Below are 27,545 nucleotides of genomic sequence, written 5' to 3'. Positions count from 1 at the left end.
CGGGGTCAGATCCGGCCTGCGGGCCACAGCTTGCCCACCCCTAGTCTAGCGACCTTCCTGGTCTATCTGTGTGTCTCTGGGTCTTCTTTGGTGGACATGACCAAGAGCTATGCAAACAGTTCTTGTCCACGGAATGAACTTGGTCTGTACGAGGGACAGTGGTGTCCCCCCCAACAGGTGGAAGGGGGCCAGCTTTGCATCAGTTTGGGGGATTCACTTCAGTTCTCCCGATAGGCCTGCTCTCGGGTCCCCCCCCAGGAACAGTTTGAAGTTTTACCAGCCGTTTCATGAATTAACGGTTAAATTGACTCTCTGACAGGTGTCCATTTGTATCTGTAGGTGAGTTATGCTTCTTCCCTTTTACAGAAACTGACCATTAATAGTCCCCGGGATTGGGCTTCCCTGGTGGTGCAGTGGTTAAGAATCTGCCTGCCAGTGCAGGGGACACAGGTTCGAGCCCTGGTCCGGGAAGATCCCACATGCCGCGGAGCAACTAAGCCCGCGAGCCACAACTACTGAGCCTGTGCTCTAGAGCCCGCGAGCCACAACTACTGAGCCTGTGCTCTAGAGCCTGTGAGCCACAACTCCCGAGCCCACGTGCCACAACTAATGAGCCCACGCGCCTAGAGCCCATGCTCCGCAACAAGAGAAGCCACCACAATGGGAAGCCTGAGCACTGCAACAAAGAGTAGCCCCTGCTCGCCGCAACTAGAGAAAGCCTGCATGCAGCAGTGAAGACCCGATGCAGCCAAAAATAGATAAATAAATAAATTTAAATATATTTTAAAAATAGTCCCCGGGACCCCAATCCCAGACACGACCATGGTTGCCAGCTTGGTGCATATCTGCCCTCTCCCCAGCATCTGTTTAATGAAAAATCCCAGTATCACATCACAGGTCTCGTGTGCCCCGGCCACCCCTCTGCCTCGGAAACATGACGACACAGTGTGTGCACGTGGCATTCTCGCTGACTGGCCGCCCTGCATGTCCCCTGAGTTGTGATGTATTGAATTGTCATCGAATGTCTGTCATTGAAGTATTGATTCTCCCTTTCTTTTTTTTTTTTTTTTTTGCGGTACACGGGCCTCTCACTGTTGTGGCCTCTCCCGTGGCGGAGCACAGGCTCTGGACGTGCAGGCTCAGCGGCCATGGCTCACGGGCCCAGCCGCTCAGCGGCATGTGGGATCTTCCCGGACCGGGGCACGAACCTGTGTCCCCTGCATCGGCAGGCGGACTCTCAACCACTGTGCTACCAGGGAAGCCCCCACCCCCTTTCTTTTTTGACCTGTGAGGAATTTGTTTGAATTTCCGAGAGGCCGTTACTAATTTCTAGTTAATTACTGGACACAACAGACTCCTGGGAAGTGGATTAAATATTCAACGTATGACCGGGTGTTCTCCCGGGAGAACGTGACAGTGTCTGTGCTGTGACGCCTTCTGTGTCCCTCCCTCTGCATCCTCGCCACCCCAGGAGCTGCAGATGCCGCCGCTGAACCAGTCTCAGTTGGGGGGCAGAGGGGAGGGATGGTCCCGAGGGGCAGGGCCTCTCCTTGGCGCCCACCCCCATGTAGTGGAGGCAGACAGGTGAGCGTCTGCCCGGAAATCTGACTCTCTTGCCAGAAGAAGGAGCTCCTGGCCCCGCTCCCCACCCTGCGGCCCGATCTCTGCCCGGCCGCGCTCTTGGGCAAAGCATTCAGCGCTGCCCCACTCCCCACATAATGCCAGGCTGGGATCGGAGGCCTGTCGCAAGCTGTGTGATGGGGCCTCCAGGAGAGCCTCCCCGAGCAGGGTGCGGCCCTGACAGTCTCTGGGACGATGTGTGCGTCTCCCCGCAGGCCTCTTATCCCTCCCCTCACTGTCCCTGTGAAACAAACTGCCCCCAGACTCGGTGGCAAGAAACAGCATTTTACTATGCTCCCAAGCTCTTTGGGTCAGGAATTCAGAGACAGGGCCCCCTGGGATGGCTCACTTCGCTCCACAGTGTCTGGGGCCCCAGCGGGATGGTGGGAGCCTGGCGGGGATTCCATGACAGGGCCAGGTCTTTTGGAGGCAGCTGGATTCCCAGGGCTGGTTCTGTGGCTCTGGGGGCCTCGGGCCTGTGGATTCCATGGAGCGGCCAGGGCTCTGAGAGCAGGTGGACGCTGCGTGGCCTTTAATGACCCTGCTTCAGAAGTCACCCAGGGCCACCGGCTGTGCTCCCAGACTCGAGGGAGGGAGCACGGACCTCACCTCTGAACTGGAAGGCTGTCAAACCGCGGAGCCTCCGCTGTCCCCGGGCTGGGGGGAGGGAAGGTCCTTCCTCTTACAGGCATGGGGAGGAGGGTTGTGCATGGAGGGAAATGCTGACCCGGCTCTACCACTGTGGGCAGGTGACATGACATGACCTGGCTAGGTCTCAGGGTCCCCACCTGTAAAATGGGAACAAGAACAGCACACGTCCCATGGGGGATGACGAGGGGTACATGAAGAATTGGGGGAATTAGTGTCCTGGGGCCATGTAACAAACACCACAAACTTCAAGGCTTAAAACAACAGGAATTGGGACTTCCCTGGTGGTCCAGTGGTTAAGAATCCACCTTCCAAGGCAGGGGACATGGGTTCGATCCCTGGTGAGGGAACTAAGTTGCCACAGGACAACTCAGCCCGCCTGCCACAGCTATTGAGCCCATGCGCTCTAGAGCACCACAACTAGAGAGAGAAGCCTGCACGCCGCAACAAGAGATCCCGCATGCCACAGCAGAGATCCTGCATGCCGCAACTAAGACCCGACACAGCCAAATAAATAAATAAATAAATAAATATTAAACAAAACAAAACAACAGGAATTTATTCTTTCACGGTTCTAGGGGCCAAAAGTCCAAGATCAAGGGGCCACGGGGCCACAGCCTCCCCACCCCCAGGTTCTAGGGGAGGGCCCTTTCTGCCTCTTCCAGCTCTGGTGATGGCCGATGGTCCTTGGCTGTGGCCGCATCCCCCCAGTCTCTTGGAGAGGAGGGTTCATCTTCACATGGCTTCTCCCTGTGTGTCTGCGTCTCTCTGTATAAGGGCACCTTATATGGGATTCAGGGCCCACCCTACTCCAAGGTAACCTCTTCTTAACTGCTTACACCTGCAAAGGCCTTATTTCCAGACAAAGTCACCTTCTGATGTCCAAGCGGATGTGAATTTTGGGGAGACTGTTTAACCCACTGCAGCACAATCCCTGACCCAGCTGGCATTTACCAGATGGTAACCAGTGTCCAGCTCAAGGGGTCAGTGCTCTGGGGAGGTGACCCAGAGATGGTCATGCTGGGTGAGCAGAGGCTGGGCCCTGGCCTCTCTCCATCCTGCTGCCTGGCTGGGGCAGCCTCTCCTCGTCTGGACTGGTCAGCTTTAGCCCCTTAGGAAATCTGGTTGAAGGCCAGTTCCACTGACTTCCCAGGCTTTGGACATCAAAAAAGTGTCCTCAGGCTGTGGCTTGATGAGAATTCCATCTGGCTCTTGGGCACCTCTGCAGAGGTGACGAGTGAGCTCGGGGCCCCGCAGGTGAGGGAGGCGTGGGGCTGGGGTTTGATTTCCCCAGGGGACAGCAGCTCTGGTGGCGGGAGCTGGGCAGCCTCCCTGGAAAGTGCCCTGACTTCACCAGGAGGGCGTGACGGGCTGCTGGACCTGCAGCTGTTCTGCTCTGGGCTCGCTGGTCGACAGAAGAACAAGGCAGAGCTTTAATTTCAGGCTGGACGTGAAGTCGGCCACGATTTAAGATTGCCGGGCAGTAGCCACCAGGGTCACGGTCGGCACGGGCAGAGTGGTGGTGGGGGTGACAATGCTGAGCAACCCCGCAGGGGTGCCTTGGTGGGCACCAAAATGCCACTACCATCTATCTTCCAAATTGTCCTCCCAGCCTGTGGTTGGTGTCATCAGGGTACAGGGTCGCCTACTCACACGCAGATTCTCCCTGAAGGGAAGATACAAGACTCCCTCATCCACCATTAACAGGGGCTGGAGCCATTCAGCAGATCTCGCTGTGAGTTGAAGCGTGTCCCCAGAGAGCTGTGTCCACCTCCTAAGCCTGGAACCTCATAGGGCAGATGGAACCTCACAGGGCAGATGAGGGCCTGCCCTGGATGGTCCCGGGGCCTGTGTCATCACAGCGGGGATGACCTCTAGGAGGAGGCGGGACAGGGTCACAATACAGAGGCAAAGAGACATTAGCAGAGGCTGGAGGGAGGGGCTGCGAGCCCAGGGCCGTGGGCGCCTCCAGAAGCTGGAAAAGGCAGGGGACGGAGGGGCCAGCGGCACGACTTGCACGTCACCCGGCGGGCCCGGGGAGCCTCTGGCCGTGAGACCAGAAGGGGCCTTTTCACGCACAGGCTGTGGCACCTGCTGTAGGGAGGGGGGAGGACAGGCCCTCCCCCTGGTCCCCTACATCCCAGCCTCACCGTTCACCGTGTCCCCCACTTCTGTGCCTTGGCTTGAGGGATGTTCCTCACGGGACAGAGAAGCTGTTTTTGCAGTAAATGGTTCTCTGGCAGCAGCAGCCTCGGACCGGGGTCCCCGGACAGGAAGCGCTTCCGCAAAGCTGTCCGCTGCACCGCCCCCTCCCCCGACAGAGCGGCCGTCCCTGGTCTCTCTCTCTCTCCACGGCCCCTAGACGGCTGTCACCATGCGCCCTGGGCCTCTGGCTTCAGTGGCTCGTGGTCTGAGCCCCACTTTTGGGGGGCGACGTCTTGGCTCCTTTGTCCCAAGGCCTGTGGCTTTTCAGCTGCCGACGGAGGGTCCCCACCACTGACCTCCTTCCTGGACTCGGGCAGCCTCTGGCCTGCCACTCAGCACTGCACTGCGGGCCCACTTTCTGAACTGGCCGGGACCCTTTGACGGCAATTGACGGCCACCTCGGGCCAGCTCACATCCATAGGAGGCCGAGGCCAAGCCGCTGGGCAGAGAGTGTCAGAGCTTCCTGGCTGCTGTGGGAAATTAAAGGCTTGAAGAAAACACAAATCCACTGTCTTAGAGTCTGTAGGTCAGAAATCCCGCACTAGTCTTGCTGGGTGAAATGAAGTGTGGGCCAGCTGGTCCCTCTGGGGCTCCAGGGAGAACCGCTCCCGGCCTTTTCCAGCCTCTGGAGGAGCCCGTGTTCCTGGGCTCCCAGCTCCTTCCTCATCTCAGAGGTCACGACTCCAGCCTCTGCTTGCTTCCTCAGGCCCACCTCCCTCTTATCGGGGTCCTTGTGATGACCCTGGGCCCACCTAAGAGATTGTCTCTTAGGACAATCTCCGCATCAGAAGACCCTTAACTTAATCTCATCTACAAAGTGCCTTTTGCCCTGTGAGGCGACATGTGCACAGGCTTCTGGGTTTAGGACGCGGCAGGTGGGCTGGGCGGGGGGCGGGCACGGCCCCCTTCTCTCAGCTTTTCTCCCCGCCCCCCACGGACCCAGGCATTGTCCACACGGAAGTCCAGGGCACTCCGAAATCCCTGCACTGGGCACCAAGGCCCAGCTCAGGTGGGCTCTGCGGGCCCCTCTGTTGTCACTGGGGCCTGGGCGTTGGGTCTGGCGCGGCGGATGAGCAGTGGCCAGCCGCCTGCAAGCGTCATCACCGCAGCCCAATGGAGGCACGGCTGACAGGGCTGTCGGGTGAGGCTGGTGTGGCTGGGGGCTGAGTTGGGGGTGGGTATGTCGCTGACCCCATGCCATCCGGGTTCAGTGTGGAAGAGAACGAAAACCGCGGGCAGAGGGCCAAGAGGAGTAATCAAGAGCTAAGGGTGCGGGTCACAGGGACGGGTCTCACTTCCAGGTCTGCAGAGTTCTGAGCCTGCCAGGGTGGCCGTGGTGATCGGGGTAGAGGGGTCCACCCCCGGGGGCTCTGCCTGCTCCTGGGAAACCAGGGGAGGGGGTCCTGAGAGGGTGCCTGAGTGTACGAGCTTCTGGATGATTCTAGCCCCCAGACATGGAGTCACCTTCCCAGCAGAGGCCTCCGGTCCTGTGTCAGAGTCCTGCTGTGTCCTGTCTGATCCTGACCCACAGAACCGATGGTGTAAGGAAGCAACTGTACTGCACCTTTGACTGGGGATGTTTTTGTTACACAGCCATCGGTCCATGGCTGGCTGAGTGAGCCAGCCCCTTGCGGTTCAACATCTATGGCCATCACCTGTGCTGACCCCAGCTCCCACGAGGTCACTGCCATCTTAGAGTCTACATTCCAGCGTTTCCTGGGTGAGGGGCCAGCCTGCAGGTGGCCCCAGTGATCCCTGCCCGAGCAGCCTTGGACCAGGGTGGAGCAGCATCACCGTCACCGAAAGCACCTGGCAGAGGAGACGGTGTGTCGCTTCCAAGATTCGGTGTGAAAGACCATGGCTTCGGTCTTCAGTGTCCTCTCTCTCCATCACTCACCCCTGGGTGATGCCAGGCCGCCAGGAAGCTCGGCAGCCCTGGGGAGAGCTGCGTGGGAGGGTCTGGAAGAAATAGGTAGGAGGCCAGGTGGCCTGTGGGGCAGGGGGTTCTCGGCCAGCGCCTTGGGTCAGGACCAGAAGCGGGGTCCTCCAGGCGGGCCCCGCACCACTGCCTGATTCCGGAGCTAGCTATTTTCATGGGATCAGCAATTGCACTCCGAGGAAAAATTACTGTTATGAAACATTTCCCCCGCCTCCACAGTCGAGCTGGGCTTCGTTTAAAATGCAGTAACGGGGGCTTCCCAGGTGGCGCAGTGGTTGAGAGTCCGCCTGCTGATGCAGGGGACACGGGTTCGTGCCCCGGTCCGGGAAGATCCCACATGCCGTGGAGCGGCTGGGCCCGTGAGCCAATGGGAGAGGCCACAACAGTGAGAGGCCCGCGTACCGCAAAAAAAAAAAAAAAAAAAAAAAATGCAGTAACGGCATGGCTGTCTTCCCGGCCAGTGGTGGCTGGAAAGGGGGAAGGTAGGGGCTGGCAGGGCTCCTTCACTGCCTCTGCGGCCGCTGTCCTGCTTCTCCAGCACCGGGTGGACGGAGGTTGCGGCCCACCCGTGAGGGCCCAGGGCGGGGCAGGGGCACGGCTCGTCGGCTCTTGGTCTCCGAAGTGGCTCCTGGGAAATCCCTTCCCCCAATGTCCTCACCGTCGGGCAATGGCCTTGTTAGTCATTTTTCAGGGAAGACTGGGAAACCATCTCTGAATTTGCTGTTTGTTCCGTCTGGACCTCAGGGCCGACCCTCGTTACCTGTCCTGGCTGTAACGTGATGGCTCCAGGGGCGTCTGGTCGGGGTTCTGGCTCCATTGCTCTTTGGCTCATTGCTTTTCCCTCCGTCTCCCTCTGTATCTGTTTCCCTCTGCACGTCCTCCCCCTCCGGCCCCCCTTCCCTGGCCCTTCCTCTCTCTGACAGCCCACCTCGCTGCACCCACCCAGCCCGGGGCCTCCTAAATGACGCCGTGCTGACAGGTCCACCTCTAGGCAAGTGGGAGCTCTTAGACGCCTGTACGTTTCCTTTTCCCGAGAACGCACTTGACTCGCGCAAGGTTACTGACGGGCTCGGGCCCCTCGGGAGACGGCAGGGGGCTCGGGTGGGCAGAAGGGGGCTTCTGCTGCTTGGGCTGAGGTGGGCAGGGGCTGCAGGAAGACCCCAGAGCTCCAGAGCTGTCACCTCCGTCACACCTCACCTCCCCCCCCACACCTGAGCTCTCTCCTGAGTTTAAATGCCAGCAACTTGCTCACAACTCACTCACAGTGCTGTGCAGACCCGACCACAGAGGCTAGTCTCTGAGTTTGTCCAGCGCCCGGAGGGATGGGGACAGGGCGGGGCCATCCCCAGAAGACGCTGCCCTGAAGCCTCAGAGTGTCGCAGCATCACTCACAGAGCCAGAAGTCATTGCCGAGGCTGCTCGCACAGGCAGCAAGGCCTCTGGAGTTTGATGATGTTTCATCTCTGATGGATACATGGCCAGGAGCCGGCTGCACCCATCCCATCAAGGACGGACCCTTTGAGGGATCCCAGGGTCACACAGCGACTGAGCCCCGACTGTAGCCTCTTGAGGACTGCAAAGCCCGTCTCTGCCCCACAGGGCTCAGCAGAGCATCTGGGGTGGGAGATGTGGGAGGACTGGGGTGTCCCTGCCTTGCCCCCAAGGCTCTGTACTGCCTACCATGAGCAAAGGGAGCCTCTTCAGTGCATGGGGCTCAGGTGGGACACAGGGCAGAGCAGAGGCAGTGCATGGAGGGAAACCTGATCATTCACTCATGCTTCTGGATCCAGCTGTGCCTGAGGCGGGACCCACCCCTCCTTCCAAGAAATCATGTGAAAATGCTTTGGTTCTGCAGCTCAAGACCACACTCATGTTCAACAATTTGATAAAGGGGCTCAACATTGCCTGGTGAAGCCAGTATACTCATGATTCACTCATAATTTATTGCAGTGAAAGGCACAGACTAAAAATGGCAACAGAAAAAGCCATGCATGGGGCCAGGTCCAGGAGAAAGGCACGAGTTCCATCCATCCCTTCCAGGGGTAATGTAGACTGAGCTCTCCCAGCAGCGACACGTGACAGTGTGTGGAGTGTGGCCAACCAGGGGGCTCACCCGAGCCTGAGGGTCCAGGATTTTTACTGGAGCTTGGCCACTTAGATGTGGCACGTGGCTGACCTACCACCAGCCCCCAGAGGTCAAGCTGATACCACATGGCCCAAGACCCCCTAGTAAACAGAGACACTGATCAGGCAGGACTCAGGGTCTGGGAGTCACCTCCTAGGAGCTGGTCAAGGGCCAGCTCTCACTGTGGGCACAGTTAGTCTCTTACTGCACAGGATCTTCTGCAGACAGTGGGGCAAAGGGGCACGCCCAGGCGCCCACAGCAGTCTTGGGCACGCCACTGAATTTATGCAGCCCCTAGGTCGAGCCAAGCCTTAAGCCAGAACCCTGTGTTTTTTCTAGTTTGTGAGCCGACATCTTCCTTTATCATTTGAATCAGTGCGAAGAGGTTTTCTATCTCAAATAATTTGTCCCTAGAGCCCAAAGTCATGCAACTTCTGAGTGAGTGTGGTCTAACCCTGTCGACGAGTTCTCTGTCACACTCCCCACCCAGAGTGGATGACTGGGAGCGGGAGGCTGGCTGAGTGTTCCAAACAACGGGATGGATGAGTGAAATGTGGGGGCACAGCGGCGGGGACCAGACACGCAGACAGCAACGTGCAAACGTGGTGACAGGCAGGGTTTGATGAGAAAAAGGAGAGGAAATAGACTGAGACGTGGACACACAACACCCCTGGTGTGACTGGGAAACACACACAAAACAGTCCTACACATTTTGCAAGAATAGGTGTCTATTTAAAGATAAATATCAGACATGCTGGAAAGGGGGCACCTGGGGAGGGACCAGGAAGTGGGGAGGGAGGTGCGGAAGAGTGAAATTAACAGAAGTTGCCCAGACCGTGAAGACGCGTCTCAGAACGAACATCTGATGAACTCACCTTTACGCTCGTTGTAATGAGGTCCAAGTAACAAGAGGAGTGTCTTCCTGGGCTCGAGGCCACACCTGAGCTTCTCAGGGAGCCTGGGCTGCTTCCCACCCCTGGTTCTCAAAGTGGGGTCCCTGGAGCCGCGTCAGCAGCACCTGGGAACTTGTTAGAAATGCCAATTATTAGTATTGGTATGAGTATTTTAAAGCACTTTTTATTGTGATAAGAACTCTTAATGTGAGAGCTAGACTCTTCACATGTGTCTTCAGTGCCGAGAAGTCTGGTCAAGCGTCCTGCCCATTTTTCTATTTAACTTTTGTTGATTTGTAGATGTTCTTTCTTGCTTTTTTTTTTTTTTTTTTTTTCAGTACGCGGGCCTCTCACTGTTGTGGCTTCTCCCGTTGCAGAGCACAGCCTCCGGACGCGCAGGCTCAGCGGCCACGGCTCACGGGCCTAGCCGCTCGGCGGCATGTGGGATCTTCCCGGACCGGGACACGAACCCGCGTCCCCTGCATTGGCAGGCGGACTCCCAACCACTGCGCCACCAGGGGAGCCCTGTAGATGTTCTTTACATACATTTTGGTTGTGGTTCTTCGTTATATGTATTAAAGTATCTTTTGCCCTAGAAACAAAGAAAAGAAATGCAAATTCTGGCCTCACGTGGCTTGGAAGCTCCAAGGGTGGGGTGGCCTCGTTCTTGCACAGGCCCCCAGGGCGAGCAGCACTGGTTTAGAGGCGCCAACGTGCTTGGGGCCCTCCCGCCCCGGGCTAGCAGGGGGCCTTTTCGGCGCTGCCGATGGAGCCTGTCTCGGGTGGCGCCTGAAGTTGCGGTGCAGAGTTTGTCAAGAGGCATCGCTTTGCCCACTGGCTGCAGTGGGGCAGACGTAGACCTGCTCTTACTGTAAGAAGCACAGCGTTTCCTAAAGCCCTTAGGCTTCATTTTGTGGGGTGGACCCGGAATTAAATAAGAGCACGTCCTGAGGGGCTGGGGACGGGGAGGACTGGCAACGCCTGGCTGGAGGCGGGGGGCGGGCAGCCAGGTGGTGAGGATGGGGTCAGGGCCCCACACGCCAGACCCGAGGCTTTTAGGTCTGCCTTGGAGGAGCGAGGTGGGGCCTCGGGTCTGGAGGATCCTGCTGCCCATTTCCCCTCGCAGGGGCGGTGGCTCTCCCAGAGGACGTCGTCCGTCACTCCCGCGGGCCTGGGCTTTCCTGGGACGAGGTGGGGCCCTGCACGGAATTGCAGGTGGGCGCCAGTCAGGGACCCGGGATGGTTTGCCTGGACCCCAGCCCAGCAGGCGGTCTCAGTGATGCACAGCTGCCCATGGGCCCAAAGGTGACTTTTCAGGTGACAGATGACATCGCTGGCCCCTCGTGGGAAGACTGTCCCTTCCACGACACTGCCAGGAGCCTGGCCAGCAGAAGATGGTCAGAAGATAGAGCAGGGCATCATGGGGCCAGGTCCCAAGGGGAGCCTGCATCTGCACCAGCTGTCCCCGGCGCCCCTGATTCTTTCAGCGTCGGTAGGGCTGGTACTGGGGTCTTGGTTGCATTCCTGATTCTGGTGATTAGTCTTCCACCTTTTCTGTCTGTCATTCTCACTAGAGATTTGTCCACTTTACTGATCTCTTCACGGAACCAGCGCTTTGATGGTCTGCACTGTTTTCCTTTTTCGGGGTCACTCATTTCTGCTGTTTATTCTCTCTTCTGCCTGCTTGCTCTGGGCCCATTTTGCTCGTCTTTCCCAGCTTCTTGGGCTGGAAGCTTGGATGATGGATCTGATAACGTTTCCCTTTCCTGTGAGCGTTGGGGGCTGCACGTCCCAAATGCCCCCCACATTTGATGTTTTGTTTCTGTCTCCATCTGGGGGATCCTAGTCCCCGCTGGCCTCTGTGCAGAGAGCCCTGGCAGGAGCAGGTGGGGGCAGAGGTCCTGGCTCCCCACGTGGCCTCCACTGACCCTACGGTCGGGCCTTGGCCAGCGTGCGTGGGTGTGAGGCCCAGACCTTCCACGGCCTTTGGGTAGAGGAGAGAGTTAGGGTTTGGGAGTTTTCTGTCCTGCTAGCTGCCTCTTTCCCGGTCCTTTGGCAGAGAGCAGGCTTTGTTTGCTGGGCGCATCGTGGTTTCTGAGTTGCTGCCTTCTGAGGCTCCCAGTCAGTGTGGGTTGACGCGGCAAGAAGAAAGCCACTCCTGTCACCGAGCAGGACCCTGTGAGGCCTTCCCAGAACAGACCCTACCCGTGTCCTCCGCCTGCCCTCGGTCTGTAGAAAAGACTTTAGTCAAAGAACAGATTTAATCAGAGAAGTGAGAAAATGCAGAAAGAAAGGAAAACAGTCAAGTGAGACATTAAACAAAGTCAGGGACCTTTAGTTCCTCCTCAAGGGCTGTAGATACTATGATGAGCCGTGTCCTTTGAGCTGTTCTGCAGGTACTGAGACCCGCACCAGGTGGGAGAAGTTAACTGTCTGCTGCCCACAAGCACGTAGACCCCAGACTGGCTGGAACCTGAAGGTCGACCGCGCTGACTCCCGATGACCTCACCACCAACCAATCAGAAGAAGGTCCATGGGCTGACCACGCCCTCCTCTTTTAATTTAACCATTGCTATAAAGCTCCTCACTACCCCCTCCAGGTCGGGACCCACAGTCTTGAGGGCATTAGCCCGCTGTGGCCCCCTTTGCCTGGCAAAGCAATAAAGCTGCCTCTTTTCTCCTTCACCCAGAACTCTGTCTCCGCGTTTCTATTCAGCACCGGCGCACGGACGCCGAGGGTCAGCAGCCCCCCTTACCTGTCGCTCCTCAGGCCCGAGGCCCGAAGCCAGCCTGCCCTTCTCTGCACCTGCCAGGGTCTCTCTCCGGAATGTCCTGAGTTTCTGGCTGCACTTGTGGGGGGAGGGGAGGACGAGGGGCCGCCGGGCGCCGTGCGTTCCTGATGGTGGGCGCGGGGTCTTCCCTCCTGCAGCCCCACAGCCCTGCCCAGAAACAGGAGCGAGCCCGCAGCGAGGCTGTTCCTGTCTCTGTGGGCACATTGGGAGCAGATCCCTCTGCTGTGGCTTCCGGAGCGCGCACTGGACACCCCGTGAAGGTGGGGTCTGAGGTTAGAAAGGACACAACCTGGAGCCCACTCACCTGTGACCTGCAGGAAGAAAACAACGCTGGTTTTGCTATTCGTCACTTGGAAGCCCGTGGCCGGGCTGAGCTGCGCTGAGATGAGTGATGTTTGCAGGGCGAGGATACTATCGGCCATCGCTTAGCCACTGGAGGAAGATCACCCGTCCGTCTGCATTAGCCCAGATAAGCCATTTAATTTAATTTTAAAATGTCTATCGGGTGCTTAAAAGAGCAAGAAGGAATAACAAACAAGGCATCTCCTCTTATTTATCCCTGAGCAGTTACCCCTGCGGCTTATCGAGGCTGTCGGTTTAATTGACTCTGGCCTGGGAAGCAGTTCTCATCAAGAAGACAGCTCAGCACTGCTGGGCCGGACCCTGCAGGTCCCTCTCCGTTCACGCGGCTGTGGCTCTGCTGGGGCCCAGCGGTTCGGGGGGCTCACGCCCATCGGCCCTATCTCCGGCGCGCAGCCCTCGGCCGCCCTCTGCTCAGACCCCGAGCCCCGGCGCCGGTCCCTCCTCCTGCTTCCCGGAGCCCGACGCACGTGAGGGCATCCGAGCCCGACTGTGCCGCCCGGGTCTGGGCGCCCGAGGAACGGAACTTGGCTGCTCTAAACACCTCTGTGCGCCGGAGGCCCCTCCTCATAGGGGGAACACGCATCTCAGCCAGTTCGAGGGCCTCCTCATCCCCTTCCCCTGGGCCCGAGTTTCTGTGGCCTCACAGGGCATGACAGGAGCCAGAAGAGGGCCAGCCCGTCGCGGGAGGTGGCAGTGCCAGCACGCGGCAGCCGTTCCCAGGCCTGTGACCGTGCGGGGGAGAAACCACGTCTTCGTGCTCGCTAACTTCTAGATGGAAAGCAGTGTTTCCTTCAGTTATAAACACGCTCGGTTCTCATCACCTGCAGGAGTCCCGGGCTATGAGGTCGCATGAACGCGGAATTAGTGGTTACCAAACCTGCTCCAGGGAAAATGCGGGGTTAGTCAGGGTCCCATGAGCCTCTGGGCATGTTTTGTCAACCGTTCAATAGACAACTTTATTCGATGTGTTTCTGTTTAAAGACACCTCATTTAATCTACGTTGTTGACTCATAACGTGGACCTCGGGCCCACAGCGCTGTGATCACGCTGGAACCAAGCTCGTCTCACACGCATCTTCTCCGTGTCACGTCACGGCTTTCTTGTCCTTAGGACACTGGATGGCACTTCAGCTCTGAACTTGGGGACATTTTAAACAGCAAAACCACCAAAAAACACAACAATGCAAAAAACCCTAAACAGATACAAAGGGCACTTGCTCACAGCCCCAGAGCTGACACAAGACAGTGTCACCTGGCTCCGCCCCCGCCGGGAACACGCGTGTTGGGCCAGTCACGGGTCTCCTGCTCTACCACGTTCTCAGCACCCACGAAAGCACCCAACTCTTGGTGTTGGGGTTACAGGGAGATTTAACAGGCAGGTACATCACAAATACAGAATCTGTGAATGACACGGGTGGCTGCACGGTGGCAAACCTCGGTTTTATTAGGAGCGTGTGGATGGCGATGTCGTCAGTGGAAATCTCAGAGTTTCAATTTGCATCGTTGCCGTCGCTGAAGAAATCTCCCGCCTCATCACGGCTGGGATACTGAGGCGCCCTCACACCTGTGGCCGCAGCTTCATATCTGAAGCTCAGATAAAGCAGCCGATTCTGTCTGTCACACTTGTGTTTGTTTTTATTATTATTATTTTTTTGCGGTACGCGGGCCTCTCACTGCTGTAGCCTCTCCCGTTGTGGAGCACAGGCTCTGGACGTGCAGGCTCAGCGGCCATGGCTCACGGGCCCAACCACCCCGCGGCATGTGGGATCTTCCCGGACCGGGGCACGAACCTGTGTCCCCTGCATCGGCAGGTGGACTCCCAACCACTGCGCCACCAGGGAAGCCCTTGTGTTTGTTTTTAATACTTTGTCAGCTGGCTGGATACCAGCAGAACTGGTCTCCTCTATAATCCCATGTCCTTTGTCAGCCCGGGTGGCCTCATCCTTGTGCAGTCTCCGTGTGGACACATCCTTGGCCACCAGGCCTGGGAGATCTGACTTTTGCTCTGCAGCCCCTGAAGGCAGTGGACGCGTGCTGGTCCAGCTGCCCCGAGATGCCGGCAGGGAGTGGGGAGCGTTAGGGGTTGTTGGGCGGGGAGTGTCCGGGATACAAAGACGTCAGCTGAGCGCCCAGGCTGCGGTCCCGGCTCTGTCCTTTAGGTGCCATGGGTGGCGAGCGCGGTACCTCACGCATCTCTGAGACGGGAGTTATCGCTAAAGGATTGCATCTGTGTCCTGGGTGACCGTGCCAAGTGACCACAAACATCTTGGCTTAAAACAGCAGGACTCTGAGACCCAGGTGTTGGCAGGGTTGGTTCCTTGTGGCGTCAGAGGGAGAAGCCGGTCCAGGCCTCTCTCCCTCTCCGGGTGCTGCCGGTGTCCTTGACGTCCCGGGCGTGCGGCTGCATCACTCCGACCTCTGGCTCTGTCTTTACGTGGCCGTGTTCTCCGTGTGTGCCTGTGTCTAATCTCTTCTTCTAAGGACCCCGTCATTGGATTAGGGCCCGCCTACTCCTGGCTGAGCTCTTCCTAATCAATGACCTCCACGAAGACCCTAGTCCCAAATAAGGTCACCTTCTGAGGTTCCAGGTGGACACCATCTCGGGGGCACTGCCGATCCCAGCACAGGAAATGACCTTCTCCCTGGCCTGCCCATGTCCCAGGAAGGCATCGCTGTCACCTACGCTGCCCAGGGCGAGCTGGCGGCTGTGGTGCTTCTCTCTGCACCCCGTGGGCCCCTGCTGGCTTGGGCCCAACTCTGTGCCCCTTTGATGCTTCGGCAGCGTGTATTTTCGGAGCCAGATTCAACTCAGGGGACCTGGTGGCGGCCCCCCTTCGGTCCCTAAGCTGCCCCTGCCAGGACGGCTTCCATCCTCGACCCGCTGCACAGGGCAGGGGACCCGGGGCGCTCCTGAGGGTCTGGACACGCCACGGGCTTGGGACCCTGGGCAAAGGAGAGCCAAGCCCGAGAGTCAGGGTGAGTCCCGGTCCCCAAGGACGGTTTCTGGCTTTGGTCGGGCGGTGACTCCCTCCAGCCCGTAGGAGGCTCCTGGAAGGGAGGGAAGCCGGGCTCCAGGGTGGGCGTCCACGGGGGCGTGGCCTCCCGCCTCACACGGCCCCCGCACACTCACGGCAGCCCCCAGCGCGGCTCAGCCCTTCTACCCGGGGAGCCGAGCCTCCAGTGTCCACCCCCCTGACCCGGCTTCTTGTCACTGGGCTGGGATGTGGCCCCCGGCCCGGCCCAACTGTCTCTCGCTCTGCAGGGGGTCTCGCCTCCCCGGGGCCAGACGGTGCTGTTGGTCTCAAAGGCCGGCGCTCCAGCCCCCCTCCCATTCTGCCAGGACAGCCCGTCTGCTCGAGGCCCGGGCACGGCAGCGTCGGGGCGTGTACCTCATGCAGGCCCGGGGAAGGACAGCCCTCAGGGTGGGTGAGCCTGGGGGTTGGGGGCGCTTGTCTGCCATCAAGTTCTGTGGGACAGCTTACCACTGAGAGCGCACCCGGCCAATGTGCTCCCCCAGTCACGGGGCCAGCCTGCCAGGCTGCTCTGTCTTCCATAGACGTTAAAGCATCAGCGTGGGGTGGGGACCGTGTCCCCCTCCCCACTGCCGCCCCAAGACGTGTTTAGCTCCTAATCACTGACCCCTGCTTTCGCAGCTTCCTCGTGACCTTAAGTGGAAATGGGGCCATCCGGGGTGGGTCTTCATCCACGGATGGTGTCCTCAGGAGCCGGGAAGAGGGGCACAGACCCACGCCGGGGGGCGCTATCCTGAAGGCCTGGGCAGCATGGCGGGCGGGGTCCCGGTGGGGGGTGCCTGGGATGTGCCTCCTGACGCCCTCGGCTCCCCTGGGAGTGATGGTGGTTGGCAGTCAGTGCTGTGGTCCCGTTTTATGCCCCCCTCCCGGCCTCGGGGCTGGCAGGGTTCTCTCGGGCTCCACTCCCCCGTGCCCAAGGCAGCACGATTCTTTACTGTCCAGGAGACCTATCTTGTGTCTTTGAGGGTCCCAGCTGCACAGGGTGCCAGGAGACCCCGGTCCCTGAGTCTACGGTGTGGCTCTGAGTAACACCTTTCTCTGCAGGAGGCCCCCGTGCTTTCTCAAAGCTGTTGAAGGAGATTTCTTGGGCTCTGGGGGTCTTTCCTCTACTGTCTACTCGGAGCCCCAGGACAAACCGCGTCCCTGGCTGCCCCTGCCTGCCCGGGAGAGGCAGGGTTGGGAGCCTCTGTCTGAAATGTTCCGTGGGCCTGGGGCAGTTGATGTCCTCATTTTTAATCCTCTGCTGCCAGACACAGAAGACGTTTTTCAAAGACAATTTATCGATTTTGCTCCTGCTGTCGCTGTGCAGATATTCATCTTCCTTTAAGCGACGCTGGTGGGAGATCCACCACGCGCTGCGGCTCGAAGCAGCAGCATTTTGAAGCAAAAGGGGGTATGACGGCCTGGGTCCAGGAAGGGGAGGATGTTCCCTTTTCCAAGCCTCAGGGATGCTCCAGGGTCCCCGCCCAGGCAAACGGCAAGGCTTCCGGATGCTGTGATGGGGATGACAGGGGCAGCGTCCTGGTCACCCAGTAGATGAGAACCATGGATCAGCTGGGAGCCACACGGTAAAGCCACTCTGATGGGGATTCTTTCATTTTCTTTTGGAGAGCTTTGGTGACTCCAGAAAATAGCAGCTCTTTGGGCTTAAAATGGCAGAGATCCACAGACCAGCGGGGCTTTCCCCAAGGCCAGTACGCAGTAGGGGCTAACTCAGTGCCTGCCAGCTGGCCACCAGCCATGCTCGGGGCTGCAGGCTCATAAAATCTCAGCCCGCATCTCAAGCGAGCTCCAGGCTCTCGTCGTGAATACAGTTCTTTGCACCTTTGTTGAGAGAGCGCTCGTAATTCACCTCTCCGGGGGGGCCCTGGAGAGGCAGGGTTGGGACCCTCGCCCTGACTCTGGGGGCTCCTGGCCCCTCTGCTTCCCCGGCGTTCACTCCCCAAGGCTCCGCGCTCCCAGCCGGTGTGCTCAGAGCTCCCTCGCTGAATAAGTGAGCGAGTGAATAAGTGAATGAATGGCCCAGGCAAGAGGTATGTCCCTCCCTCCAGTCACCACTGAAAGGGGGGCTCAGGACGGGCTCTGGGGGGTGGCGGGTGTGTGGCCGGACCAACCACACGATTTGCCCAGCTCCTTGTTCAAATATGATTGAGACCTCGGGTAAGTCTTAAATGCAGCTGGGATCCTTCTGAGCGGGGAGGGGGGCACTGTGGGGATGCCAGGTGCGCCATGACCCTTAGTGAGTGTGCCTGGGGGTGAAGTCTATCCCCGAGAGAACGCCCGGGAGGCTGAGAGCACAGCGATGGCCCCTCTGTGCCTGTGGTTGGACCAGGGACCCCAGGGACCCCAGGGACCCCAGGACGGGGTAGGTGCCAGGGGCCCCCTCATCCCATTTCTTCTTCCAGGCCAGGCCCTCCCTCGGGGCTGCATGAGGGCTATTAATAATGGCTGTTCTCATGCCAGGAGCTCTGTGGGCTGTGCTTTTCCCCACACGGTGATGGGCCGTGTTTCTGAAGCTCTTCTACTGTCTGGCGGTCATTTCCGGTGTCCTCTCATGCCATCTATGGGCACACAAGCTGTGTCTCTCCCCCGTGATGTTCCTTCTTCACTGGCCTCAGTATCTGAGCTGCCCTGCTGTGGGCTGAATTGTGTCTTCCCAAAAAAACATGAAACCCTAACCCCCGGGACCTCGGGCTGTGACCTTATCTGGAGATGAAGCCTTTACCGAGGTGGTTAAGTTAAAATGAGACCCTTAGGGTGTGGGCCCTGATCCAACAGGACCGATGTCCTTATAAAAGGGGAAATTTGGACACAGATACGCACACAGGGAGAACATCACGTGCAGCAGAGGCAGAGATGGGGTGATGCTCCTACAAGCCGAGGGAAGTTGCCAGTGGACCGCCAGGACCTGGGGCGGGGATAGACCCCCTTGCACGGCCTCAGGAGGAGCCAGCTCTGCCGGCACCTTGATCTTGGACTTCTGGCTGCAGAGCTGGGAGACATACGTGTCTGTTGCTGAAGGTGCCCACTTCGTGGCACTTTGTCTGGCGGCTCCAGCAAACGGGTTCTCCTTCCCCGGGGCCTCCTTGTCTCCGAGGCCGCTACACTGGAGCCCTCCCTGGCTTCTCCTCCCTGGCCACACTAACTCCTCGGCGATCTCACCTAGTCTGATGTCGTGAAGCATCCCTGATTCCAGCCCGGACCTCTCCCCCAGGCTCAGACTCCATCGGTGCCCTTGGTGAGCTGTCCGAGGGGCACCGGCCCCCATGCACCTGTGCCCTTCCCCCACCTTCACCTTCCCCAGACCCCTGTCTTGGTTGATGGCAACTCCGCCCATCCTGAGCCCAGATACCTGAATCGGCGGAGGCCGCTTCTTCTCTCTCACCCCCTCGTCCAGTCCTCACGGTCTCTGCCGCCACAGACAGTGACGCTGCCCCGCCCGACCTCCGATGACCCCACATCCCAGCTGGAGGCACTCCCCGAGGGTCTGCAAGGCCTACACGCTGCCCTGCTCTGACCACCTCCACTCCTCTCCCCTCGCCTGCCCCAGCCCAGGGCACTTGCCCTCTGGTTGCTGCTGCCCCAGGGCATTTGCACAAGCTGTCCTCTCTGGTCTTTGCTCAAGCGGCACCTTCTCCGTGGGGTTTCCCCTGATGTCTCTTTAAGGATTGCACACCAGCCTCTCCCTCTTCTGTGGTGCTTTATTTTTCTCCTCAGCATTTACCACCATCCAACACGCATTTTGCCTACTGCTCATCATTGTCTGACCTGCTCTGTAAAGGTGAGGCCCAGGTCCACGGCAGGGCAGGTCATCCGCACCAGGGACAGCGCACAGTGTGTGGTGGGTGTTGAATAAACGAATGAATGAAAGAGTAAATTATTGCTCGCAGTCGACACATTTCTTGGCAGAAAATTTTAAAAATACAGATAAGAAAAAGAAGCAAATGAAAAAAGTCAAAACCACCGTGGATAAGATCTCTTATATGTTTTTTCCTAATCCTCAGAGCAAACTTTGGAGCAGGAATTAACTTCTCCTTTTCAGGTTCAGACAGGGAAGGACGTTGACCAAAACCACACAGCAAGTAGAAGCCTCTCCTGGTGTCCCTCCCTAGGACACAGGGCTGCTTCCCAAAGGTCCCACAGACCCTGGAGCTGCCCCTCTGTTTATTTGTTGCCTTTGCTTCCTTCTTAGCTAAATTTTGCTCATGAACAGAGACAAGATGCTTCTCTTGGATTCTCAGAAGATTCTCCATCCCTTGTGTCTGTTGGGTCCCTGGCCAGCCCCTGCCAGGCCTGCACCCCGGCCTGAAGCCCCTGGGGGCTGCCTCTCCCTGGGCCCAATCCCACTGCAGTCTGCTTCCCCCAGGGTCACTCACTCAGACAGTCTGAGCTATAAATGAAGATGCATTGGAGTGATGAACATTTTTATTAGACAAAATTAAATTCTGATATACATTATCTCTCAAGAGCAGAGGAAAGGAAAAAAAACAACAACAAAAAAACCCAACACTGCACATTCACTGTTTCCCATCAGAAGCATCTGCTTGTTAATGGCCTTTCCCAGAAACCCGTTTATTAGGTTGGGTTACAAATGAACCGTTTTAAACAAACGACATGGATTTTTCTGAATTTGCTACAGAGCCAATTTATAATTGAATTAATGAAAAAAGCGGGCCTGTTATTAAGTTTTATTAAATTCTAGTTGCTTGTATCTTTGCCATTTAAAACACGACTGTTGTTTAAAAAGGGAAAAAAAAAACACTAGGCAGCCGGACAGAGTGGAAGAGCAGAGACTTGGGGTCAAGCAGATCTAAGTGGGCCCCCGGGGCCTGCCTTGGGCAAAGCGTGTGTTTGTGCCAGGTCACTTCACTCCCAGGGCCCCTGTTGCCCCATCTGCAAAATGGGCACAGAAGTTCTCAGCGCTACTTGGGGTTATTTCAAGAATTAAGCGGGATTAAAATCTGGCATTTTAAACATATTTCTCCCTCCCTCTCCCCTCCTTCCTTCTCCTCCTCCTTCTAGAGAATGGTTGCCAGCTCTTTCCCCAAGCAGGCAGGGGTAGGAAATCATTGGGCAGGAGATCCCCTTTGTTCTGTGTGTCTATCCTAGTCCTGGTCATGAGACCGAGAAGACTCCTTGTCGGGGTCCCAGGGGAGAACACAGCAGCAGTGTGCTGGTCAGACCCTAACCCCCGGCTCTGTGACGCCCGGCCTGGTTTGCAGCCTGGCCCATTTCCATCTACAAATATTCCCACCAGGGGTGATTTCCAGCTCCCAGCCTGCCCTCTGGGAGCGTGGAGTTGAGAACAGGAGCTCGCCACTGTCCTCACCATACGGATACATAAACGCAAATAATCTCAAATAGAGTAAATCACCAGGAAGTGGTGAGTTTTGAGTACTTATTACCTTTGCTTTTAATATAATTGAATTGTAAGTTCATGCAGTTTATTTTTAGTAATAGCTCTGGTTCACAACCGGTGCACAGAATTCCTGAAAATTTCAAAACCGGCTCTTGCCAGCTGGAGTGGTCCAGCTTCAGGTGCTGCTGCGGGTGACAGTGCAAGCCTGCTTTCATCATGGCTGCCTCTCAGCCCGGGCCCCGCGAGGGGGGAGGGCGTCCCGGGCCCGCTGCAGGGCAGGGGGACCCTCTGGCCCGGCTTCAACCCGTCCGAGTCAGGAGTCCGGTCCAGCTGAGATGAGCTGTGGCCGCCACCTCCGGGCCTGCGTTCAGACCCACCTCCTGCCTCTATGGCCCTGCCCTGCAAAGCAGAGCGTTCTGTGTCCCATGTTTCTTGTCCTTCAGCTCCGGGTAGCGTCAGCCAAAAGGATGTGCTGGAAAATTGGAGGGTGGAGAGAAACCAGGGTGTTTCCCTCCCCATCTCTGGCTTTAGGGCTCTTTCTGGAAACGCTGTGTCTCGTCCATCCCTCCTTCTGGCTGTGGCTCCTGGCTCTAGTTACACCACCCCCTCCGTGGTCCCTTCAGTCGGTGGAAGATGAGTCCCTGGGATGCCTCAGCCCTTCCGTAACTTATGTGATCAATCCCTGGTATCAAATTCCCTTTGTCTGGGCTTCCCTGGTGGCGCAGTGGTTGAGAGTCCGCCTGCCGATGCAGGGGACACGGGTTCGTGCCCCTGTCTGGGAGGATCCCACATGCCGCGGACCGGCTGGGCCCGTGAGCCATGGCCGCTGAGCCTGCGCGTCCGGAGCCTGTGCTCCGCAATGGGAGAGGCCACAACAGTGAGAGACCCGCGTACTGCAAAAAAAAAAAAAAAAAAATTTCCCTTTGTCTGACAGATGGGATGCAGGCTGGTACAACAGGGGTGGCCTCAGCCGTGGGCCAGTGGTTGGAAAACAAGACAAAGAAGAAACATTGTCCCTAAGGTAAAGGAAGTATGAACAGGAGGGCCAAACGGTTTAGGGGGCCGGGATGGCTTCAGTACTGTCCGTGGATGGCGTTAGTGGTTTTTCTGAACCCAGGATTACAGAGGCGGGGGTCAATGAATGTGCATGTCACCATGAGTTAGAAAGCTCTGTGAACTTGGCCCCAGACAGAGGCACGCCTGGGGTGCAGGCAGGGGTCTCGACCAGCAGGGATGTCCCACCAGCCGTGGCCAAGTGTCGACCACAGAACTGCAGGGACCACTCCCAGTGGCACCACCGAGTGGCCGCCCCACACACAGCAGCATGGAAACCATGGTCCATCTTCAACTCTCTTTCCAGCTGACGTTTGGGTGGGGACTCTTTGCATGGAGTTACCCCCAGGGTTCTCGGGTGGTTCTTCTAGAAAGGGGCGATCCTCACAAGAGATACACCTGCTCATGAGGCAGGTAAGGACTGCAGGGAATAGACATAAGCGTGCTCCAGGGCCATGTATTAGGATGAAGGCCACTCGGATCCGATAGACAGCTGCCTGCCGCTAGGAGACCGTGGACGGCGCTGGGCCATCATGGGCTGACTGACTTAGTCCCGCTGCCCGTGGGCCCAGCTCAGCACCCCCTGCCTGGTCAGCACCTTTGTCCTCACGTGTCCTGGTGCCAGGCAGGACCCTGACAGTACGAGCAGGGTTTCAGAACACGGGCACTCACCTCCTCCTAAGGGGAGGAGAGGTTTGTCAAGACACTGAGAAGCAATTTTCCAGGTGTCGGGCTTTCACAGGATCCTGTGTGGGCTACAAACCAGCCGACTGTGATGGGAGTGTCAATTTGCCTAATGAATTGTAACACAAGTGAGGTTTAGAAGTTCGAGCCTGTGATATTTTCTATTTTAAACCACAGGCAATGCACTTTGCATGCTAATGGCCGCGACATGTCATAATTTCACTTAAGAAACTTCTGGATTCCTGCAGACCAGTCCTTGGCTAGAGACTGGCTTTTAAGGCTTCACTCATTGCCAGTTTTTTTTGCCTCCATCATCATCTTAAATTTGGGGGACAATCTGGAATAGAGAGAGGGTTTGGAGGACTTAGGTTAGAGCTGGTAGAATTCTCTGCCGAGAATGGAGAAATTGGGACACTTCAGAGCTCTCCCAGCAGCAGGAAGCAAGGAATTGGAGGAATGGGGTCAGGATCCCCAAGGAAGGAGAAGCGGAAGAGGATGCCCTGTGGGCAGGGCACTGGGGGAGGGGTACATGCCACCGGGCTTGGGATGGAGGACAATGAAGTGTAGATTCATTACTTCACCCCAGGGCAAGGGGGCCATGGATACATCACAACTTGCCCCCTCAGACTCCGAGGGAAGGCCAGAGCCCTCACTCTCCCCAGAGACCCAGAGTTTGCTTCTGTAACTGAGCAGGACCCTGTGGGGCCTTCTTGGGACAGACCCCCTGCCCCCGCCACGTCCTCTGCCTGCCTCTTGTCTGCAGAAAAACTTTAGCCTCCTAAGCCTTCCCCAAGTTTCAAAGAATAAATTTAATCAGAGAAATGAGAAAATGCAAAAACAAAGGAAAACAGTCAAGCAAGACTATAATAGTTTAGCCATTAAACAAAGTCAAGGACTTTTAGTTCCTCCTCAAGGGCTGTAGATACTATGCTGAGCCGTGTCCTTGAGCTGTTTTGCAGATACTGAGACCCCCACCAGGTGGGAAAAGTTAACTCTATGCTGACCACAAGCATGTAGACCCCAGACCGGCTGGAACCAGAAAGTTGATGATGTTGACTCCTGATGGCCTCACTACCATCCAATCAGAAGAAGGTCCACAAGGTGATCATGCACCTGGAAACCCCCCTCCCTCACCCTGTCTTTTCCTTTCCCTGAAAGCCCTCAGGGAGTGCGGGTCTTTGGAGCACTAACTACCTAGACTCCTTGCCTGCTCCCTGCAATAAACGCTGTCCTTCCCTCCACCACACCTCGCGTCAGTAGATCAGCTTTACCGTGTGCAGGCGACCGGACCCAAGTTTGGTTCAGTAACACTTCTTCTGCTTCTTTCATATCTTCCAGGAAAAGTTTCATCTCTTCTTTGGGGAAAATTCCCCCACGAGATATAAGATCCCTGGCACTACCAGAAGGGACTTTTCCTCTCCCAGAAAGAGGCACTAGGGGATTATTGACTGAGAGGCAGGGAGCAAGAGCGGGGAGCCCGGGAGGTGTGGGGGATGGACTGGCTCCCCGTCTTCTGGAAGGATGGGCTGCCTGGCCACAGCAAAGTGAGAACAGGTAGGATCTTCAAGCCCCCAGCTTGAAGCCCTGATGTCTGGAAACCCTGCCAGCCTGCTTTCCAGGTTACTCTATACGAATGGGGAGAAACTTGGAAGTTACTGATGGTGCCCACAATTTCTGTCCCTGGGAGACCACCAAAGGGGCCAGGAGACCCTGTGCATGGGGTGGGGAGCTAGGTGGGTTGGCTTTCAGGAGCTTGGCATCCCATCTACTGTTCATTTCCATGGCTGGGTGAGCCAAGCCCTGGGGCCCCTCACCGTTGCACAGCTGAGGCCTTCCACCATCGGGCAGGAGGCAGGAGGAAGCAGCTAGCATTGGGAAGAAGCTAGCTTGGCACTGGACCTGATGGGGGAAAGGGACAGGCAGAACTTTTTGTCTGCAATTTTAAATGCAATCTTGAGAGGACATCCTAGAGGCCCTGGGACAGCCCTGGTGGGGGTGTGCTGCTTCTCAGCTCCAGCCCTGGAATGTGAAAGCCGCTGTGGACAGTACATAAACCGAGGGGTGTGGCCGTGTGCCAATAAAACTTTATTTATAAAAACAGGCAAGGGGCCGTGGGTCATTGTTTGCTGACCCCTGCCTTAGAACAACACAAGAGGTGCCTGGCCCCGGGTAAGCCGCTAGAACAGGGTTCCTCCCTGGACGGCCGACCAGCTCTGGCTCCTGTGGATGAGACATCAGGTCTGTATGGTTTAATCACTCTTTACTGGATTGAAGCAGTCACATCAGTCTCCTCGCACAAGCGCTGCCGGGGGGTTGTCTTTGAGGCCACTGCAGCTGCTGTCCCCATCCCCCCTCACCAGCCAGGGAGAGCCTTGCTCCGCTCGGTTTAGATGGTGGTGGTCACTGGGGCAGCCCCGCCAAGGGGCAGAGAGGTCAGGAGCTCAGAGTTCACAGGGGGCTATTGCTGCCTGGGGGATGGACGGGAGCTTCAGCACATGCAAGGAGGTGGTCACTGGCGGCTCGACAGGAATATCGTAGAAAAGGCACGTGATTCGGATCTGGAGCTGGCGGTCAGCTGATGCGCTCAGGCAGAGCCGCCAGCTGCGGGGGTCCACGCTCCTGGAGGGGGGGAGGTCCCCATGTCCCCAGGACCCGCCGGCAGCTGAGGACAGGTCCCCCCACCCCAAGGTGGTGCGGGCACGGCCAGGGCCCTCTGGGTTCCCGTGGTGGGCTGAGTGGGAGGGGCCCCACGCCTGCCCCAGGTCCTCGGGGTCTGCGCTGGGGCGGGGGCACAGGGTGAGCCTGGGGGTCAGTGCCGCCCTGGCTTGATCCAGTTTCTGATGGTCCACTTCTGCCCCGAGCACCTCTGCACCACCAGCCGGAGCCCGAAGTGGGCGTCCTTGGACATCTCCACCTCCAGGCACCGGCCCGTGTCTCTGCTCACGATGGGACCGCCCTGCATGGGAGAGAGACCCAGTCAGCCCGGGGGTCCCATCGCAACAGCTTCCAAGGAGTGGGGGCGATACCAAGGCCAAGCGGGCCACTGCACGGCCACCTGAGACTCGGGGTCCTGACTCTCCCAGTCCCTCGGTCCCCACTGACCCTCGGTCCCTCCTGACCTCCTATCCCCATCCCTCCGTCCTCCCACCCCCGCCCCCATCAGCCATCTCCCGTCTCCTGGAGTCCCAGGAGTGATCAAGACAATGGACTCCAGGGCCCCGAGACGGGCGTTTCCCTCACAATGCCTCCCTGACCCCTGGCACGTCTGATTTGCCCATCGGCCACCTCTGCAGGCCCTCGGGTCCCCCAAACCCAAGGACCCCCGAGCTCGTGTCCTGTGTGTCCTCTATCCTTCTCCAGACAGGTCCTTCCCATGCACACTCTGGCCCTCAGCGTCCTGGCCCCAAACACGGCCTCCTGGGGACCACTGATCTCGTTGGCTCCACTTGAGACAGTGACAGCTCGTCACTGCAGCCTTTCCTGTAACCGGGAGCCCCCAGACGGGACCGTGCACACGTCTGTCCCAGGGGTTGGGAGGGGTTGGGTCGATTTCAACAAATCCCTGGGGAGTCCAGTCTGGCCCCACTTGGCCAGCAGCTGGGGCAGGGCTTCCGGGGCAGTCAGACCCCATCCCTTCTGCCTAAAGCCCTTCCCCAGGAGGCCAGAAGAGGCTGCCACGGGGCTGTGAACAGCCCGGCCCTTCCCTGGCTGTGGCTGCAGGCAGGTCCCCTAACGTCCGTGAGGAGGGTCACGTGGGAGCAGCTGGTCCAGCCCCCGAGCCCGGCAGCCCCCGCTGCCCTCAGCTCCCCACAGGCTGGTCCAGCGCCTCGGGGTCCCAGCAGCCCGCTGACCTGGGTGAAGTCCCACAGCCGCTGCGCTGGCCGGGCCACGTCCTCACACTTCCTCAGGGCGGGCATGCGGCCCCTGCCGTCATCCACCAGGCACTTGGAGTCGGGCAGGAAGGCGGTGGAGCCCAGGGGGCCCAGCTGCAGCAGGCCCTCGGCGCTGTACCGCACGAGCTGGGGAGAGGCGCGGAGCGGCGCGTGGGCGGGGCTGGCCTCACAGGGGCCGCCCGAGGCCCTGGAGGGAGTGGGCATCGCGGGCGGGGCCAGCCCAGTCACAGGGCCAGCCTTGCTGGGGAGGGGCCGGGCCGTCAAGAAGCCCCCTCGGCCCCAGGGCGCCGGGGAGGCCGTGGGCGGGGAGCCCACGGGGGATGCCTTCCGGTGGCCCAGCGACCCCAGCCCCCTTTCTTCCACAAATCCCCCCAGCAGGATGCTCTTGGACTCCTTCCCCGGAGCTCTGCTCGGACCCCTCCCTGCATGCGGCCCAGAGCCTCGGCCTCAGACGAGGAGGACTTCACACGTGCCCCGGGCCGCCCATCTGCCCTGGAACCGGAGGCCGCCCCAAGTTCATGGTTCCAGGTCACGTCATTTGCCAAACACCAGCTAAGTAACACCTGTGCGCTCACGAGGAAACCAGTGCGCTATATTCCTCCGCTCCCCGGCTGTGTGGCTTTGGGCAAGTCACGTCACCTCTCTGTGCCTCGGTTTCCTCATCTGTGAGCGGGAGATGATGACAGTGCCTGCCTGGCAGGGCCACCGTGAGGAACCCACGGGCGTGCGGAGCGCAGGCTGAGCACAGCAGGTGCCGGGGTCGGTGAAGTGCTTCTCTCCTCTCCTTTCTCGCGTTTTCTCTCCCATAAGAGTGGGTGCGCGCACACACACTCTGCTGTGTTTTCCAGTACAATCTGATGGCACAGCACCTCCCCTGCGTGTTCGCGCGGCCCTGCGACTCTGCCACCCCCGCCTAGCATGGGGCCCACGTTCTCTCCCG

The 27,545-nt window shown here is 58.3% G+C and overlaps 1 protein-coding gene across 1 annotated transcript in view; it reads right to left on the bottom strand.

The window, feature by feature from the left end:
- Nucleotides 1-24,788: 24,788 nt before the first annotated feature.
- Nucleotides 24,789-27,545, bottom strand: part of GALNT9 (polypeptide N-acetylgalactosaminyltransferase 9) — a gene marked incomplete at its 5' end in the record, with an annotated part of 94,215 nt that continues 91,458 nt past the window's right edge. Inside the window, 2 exons of the mRNA XM_082640619.1 lie at nucleotides 24,789-25,668; nucleotides 26,564-26,731. Of these exons, the coding sequence (XP_082496745.1) occupies nucleotides 25,522-25,668; nucleotides 26,564-26,731 (315 nt within the window). The 3' untranslated portion in view covers nucleotides 24,789-25,521. The remainder of the gene's footprint in view (nucleotides 25,669-26,563; nucleotides 26,732-27,545) is intronic.

Source organism: Mesoplodon mirus (assembly GCF_964341445.2).
Source record: "Mesoplodon mirus genome assembly, chromosome: 13".
In the NCBI taxonomy this organism is placed as follows: Eukaryota; Metazoa; Chordata; class Mammalia; order Artiodactyla; family Ziphiidae; genus Mesoplodon; species Mesoplodon mirus.
Note: the sequence above shows the minus strand (reverse complement) of the source record. Positions and strands in the feature narration are given on the sequence as shown.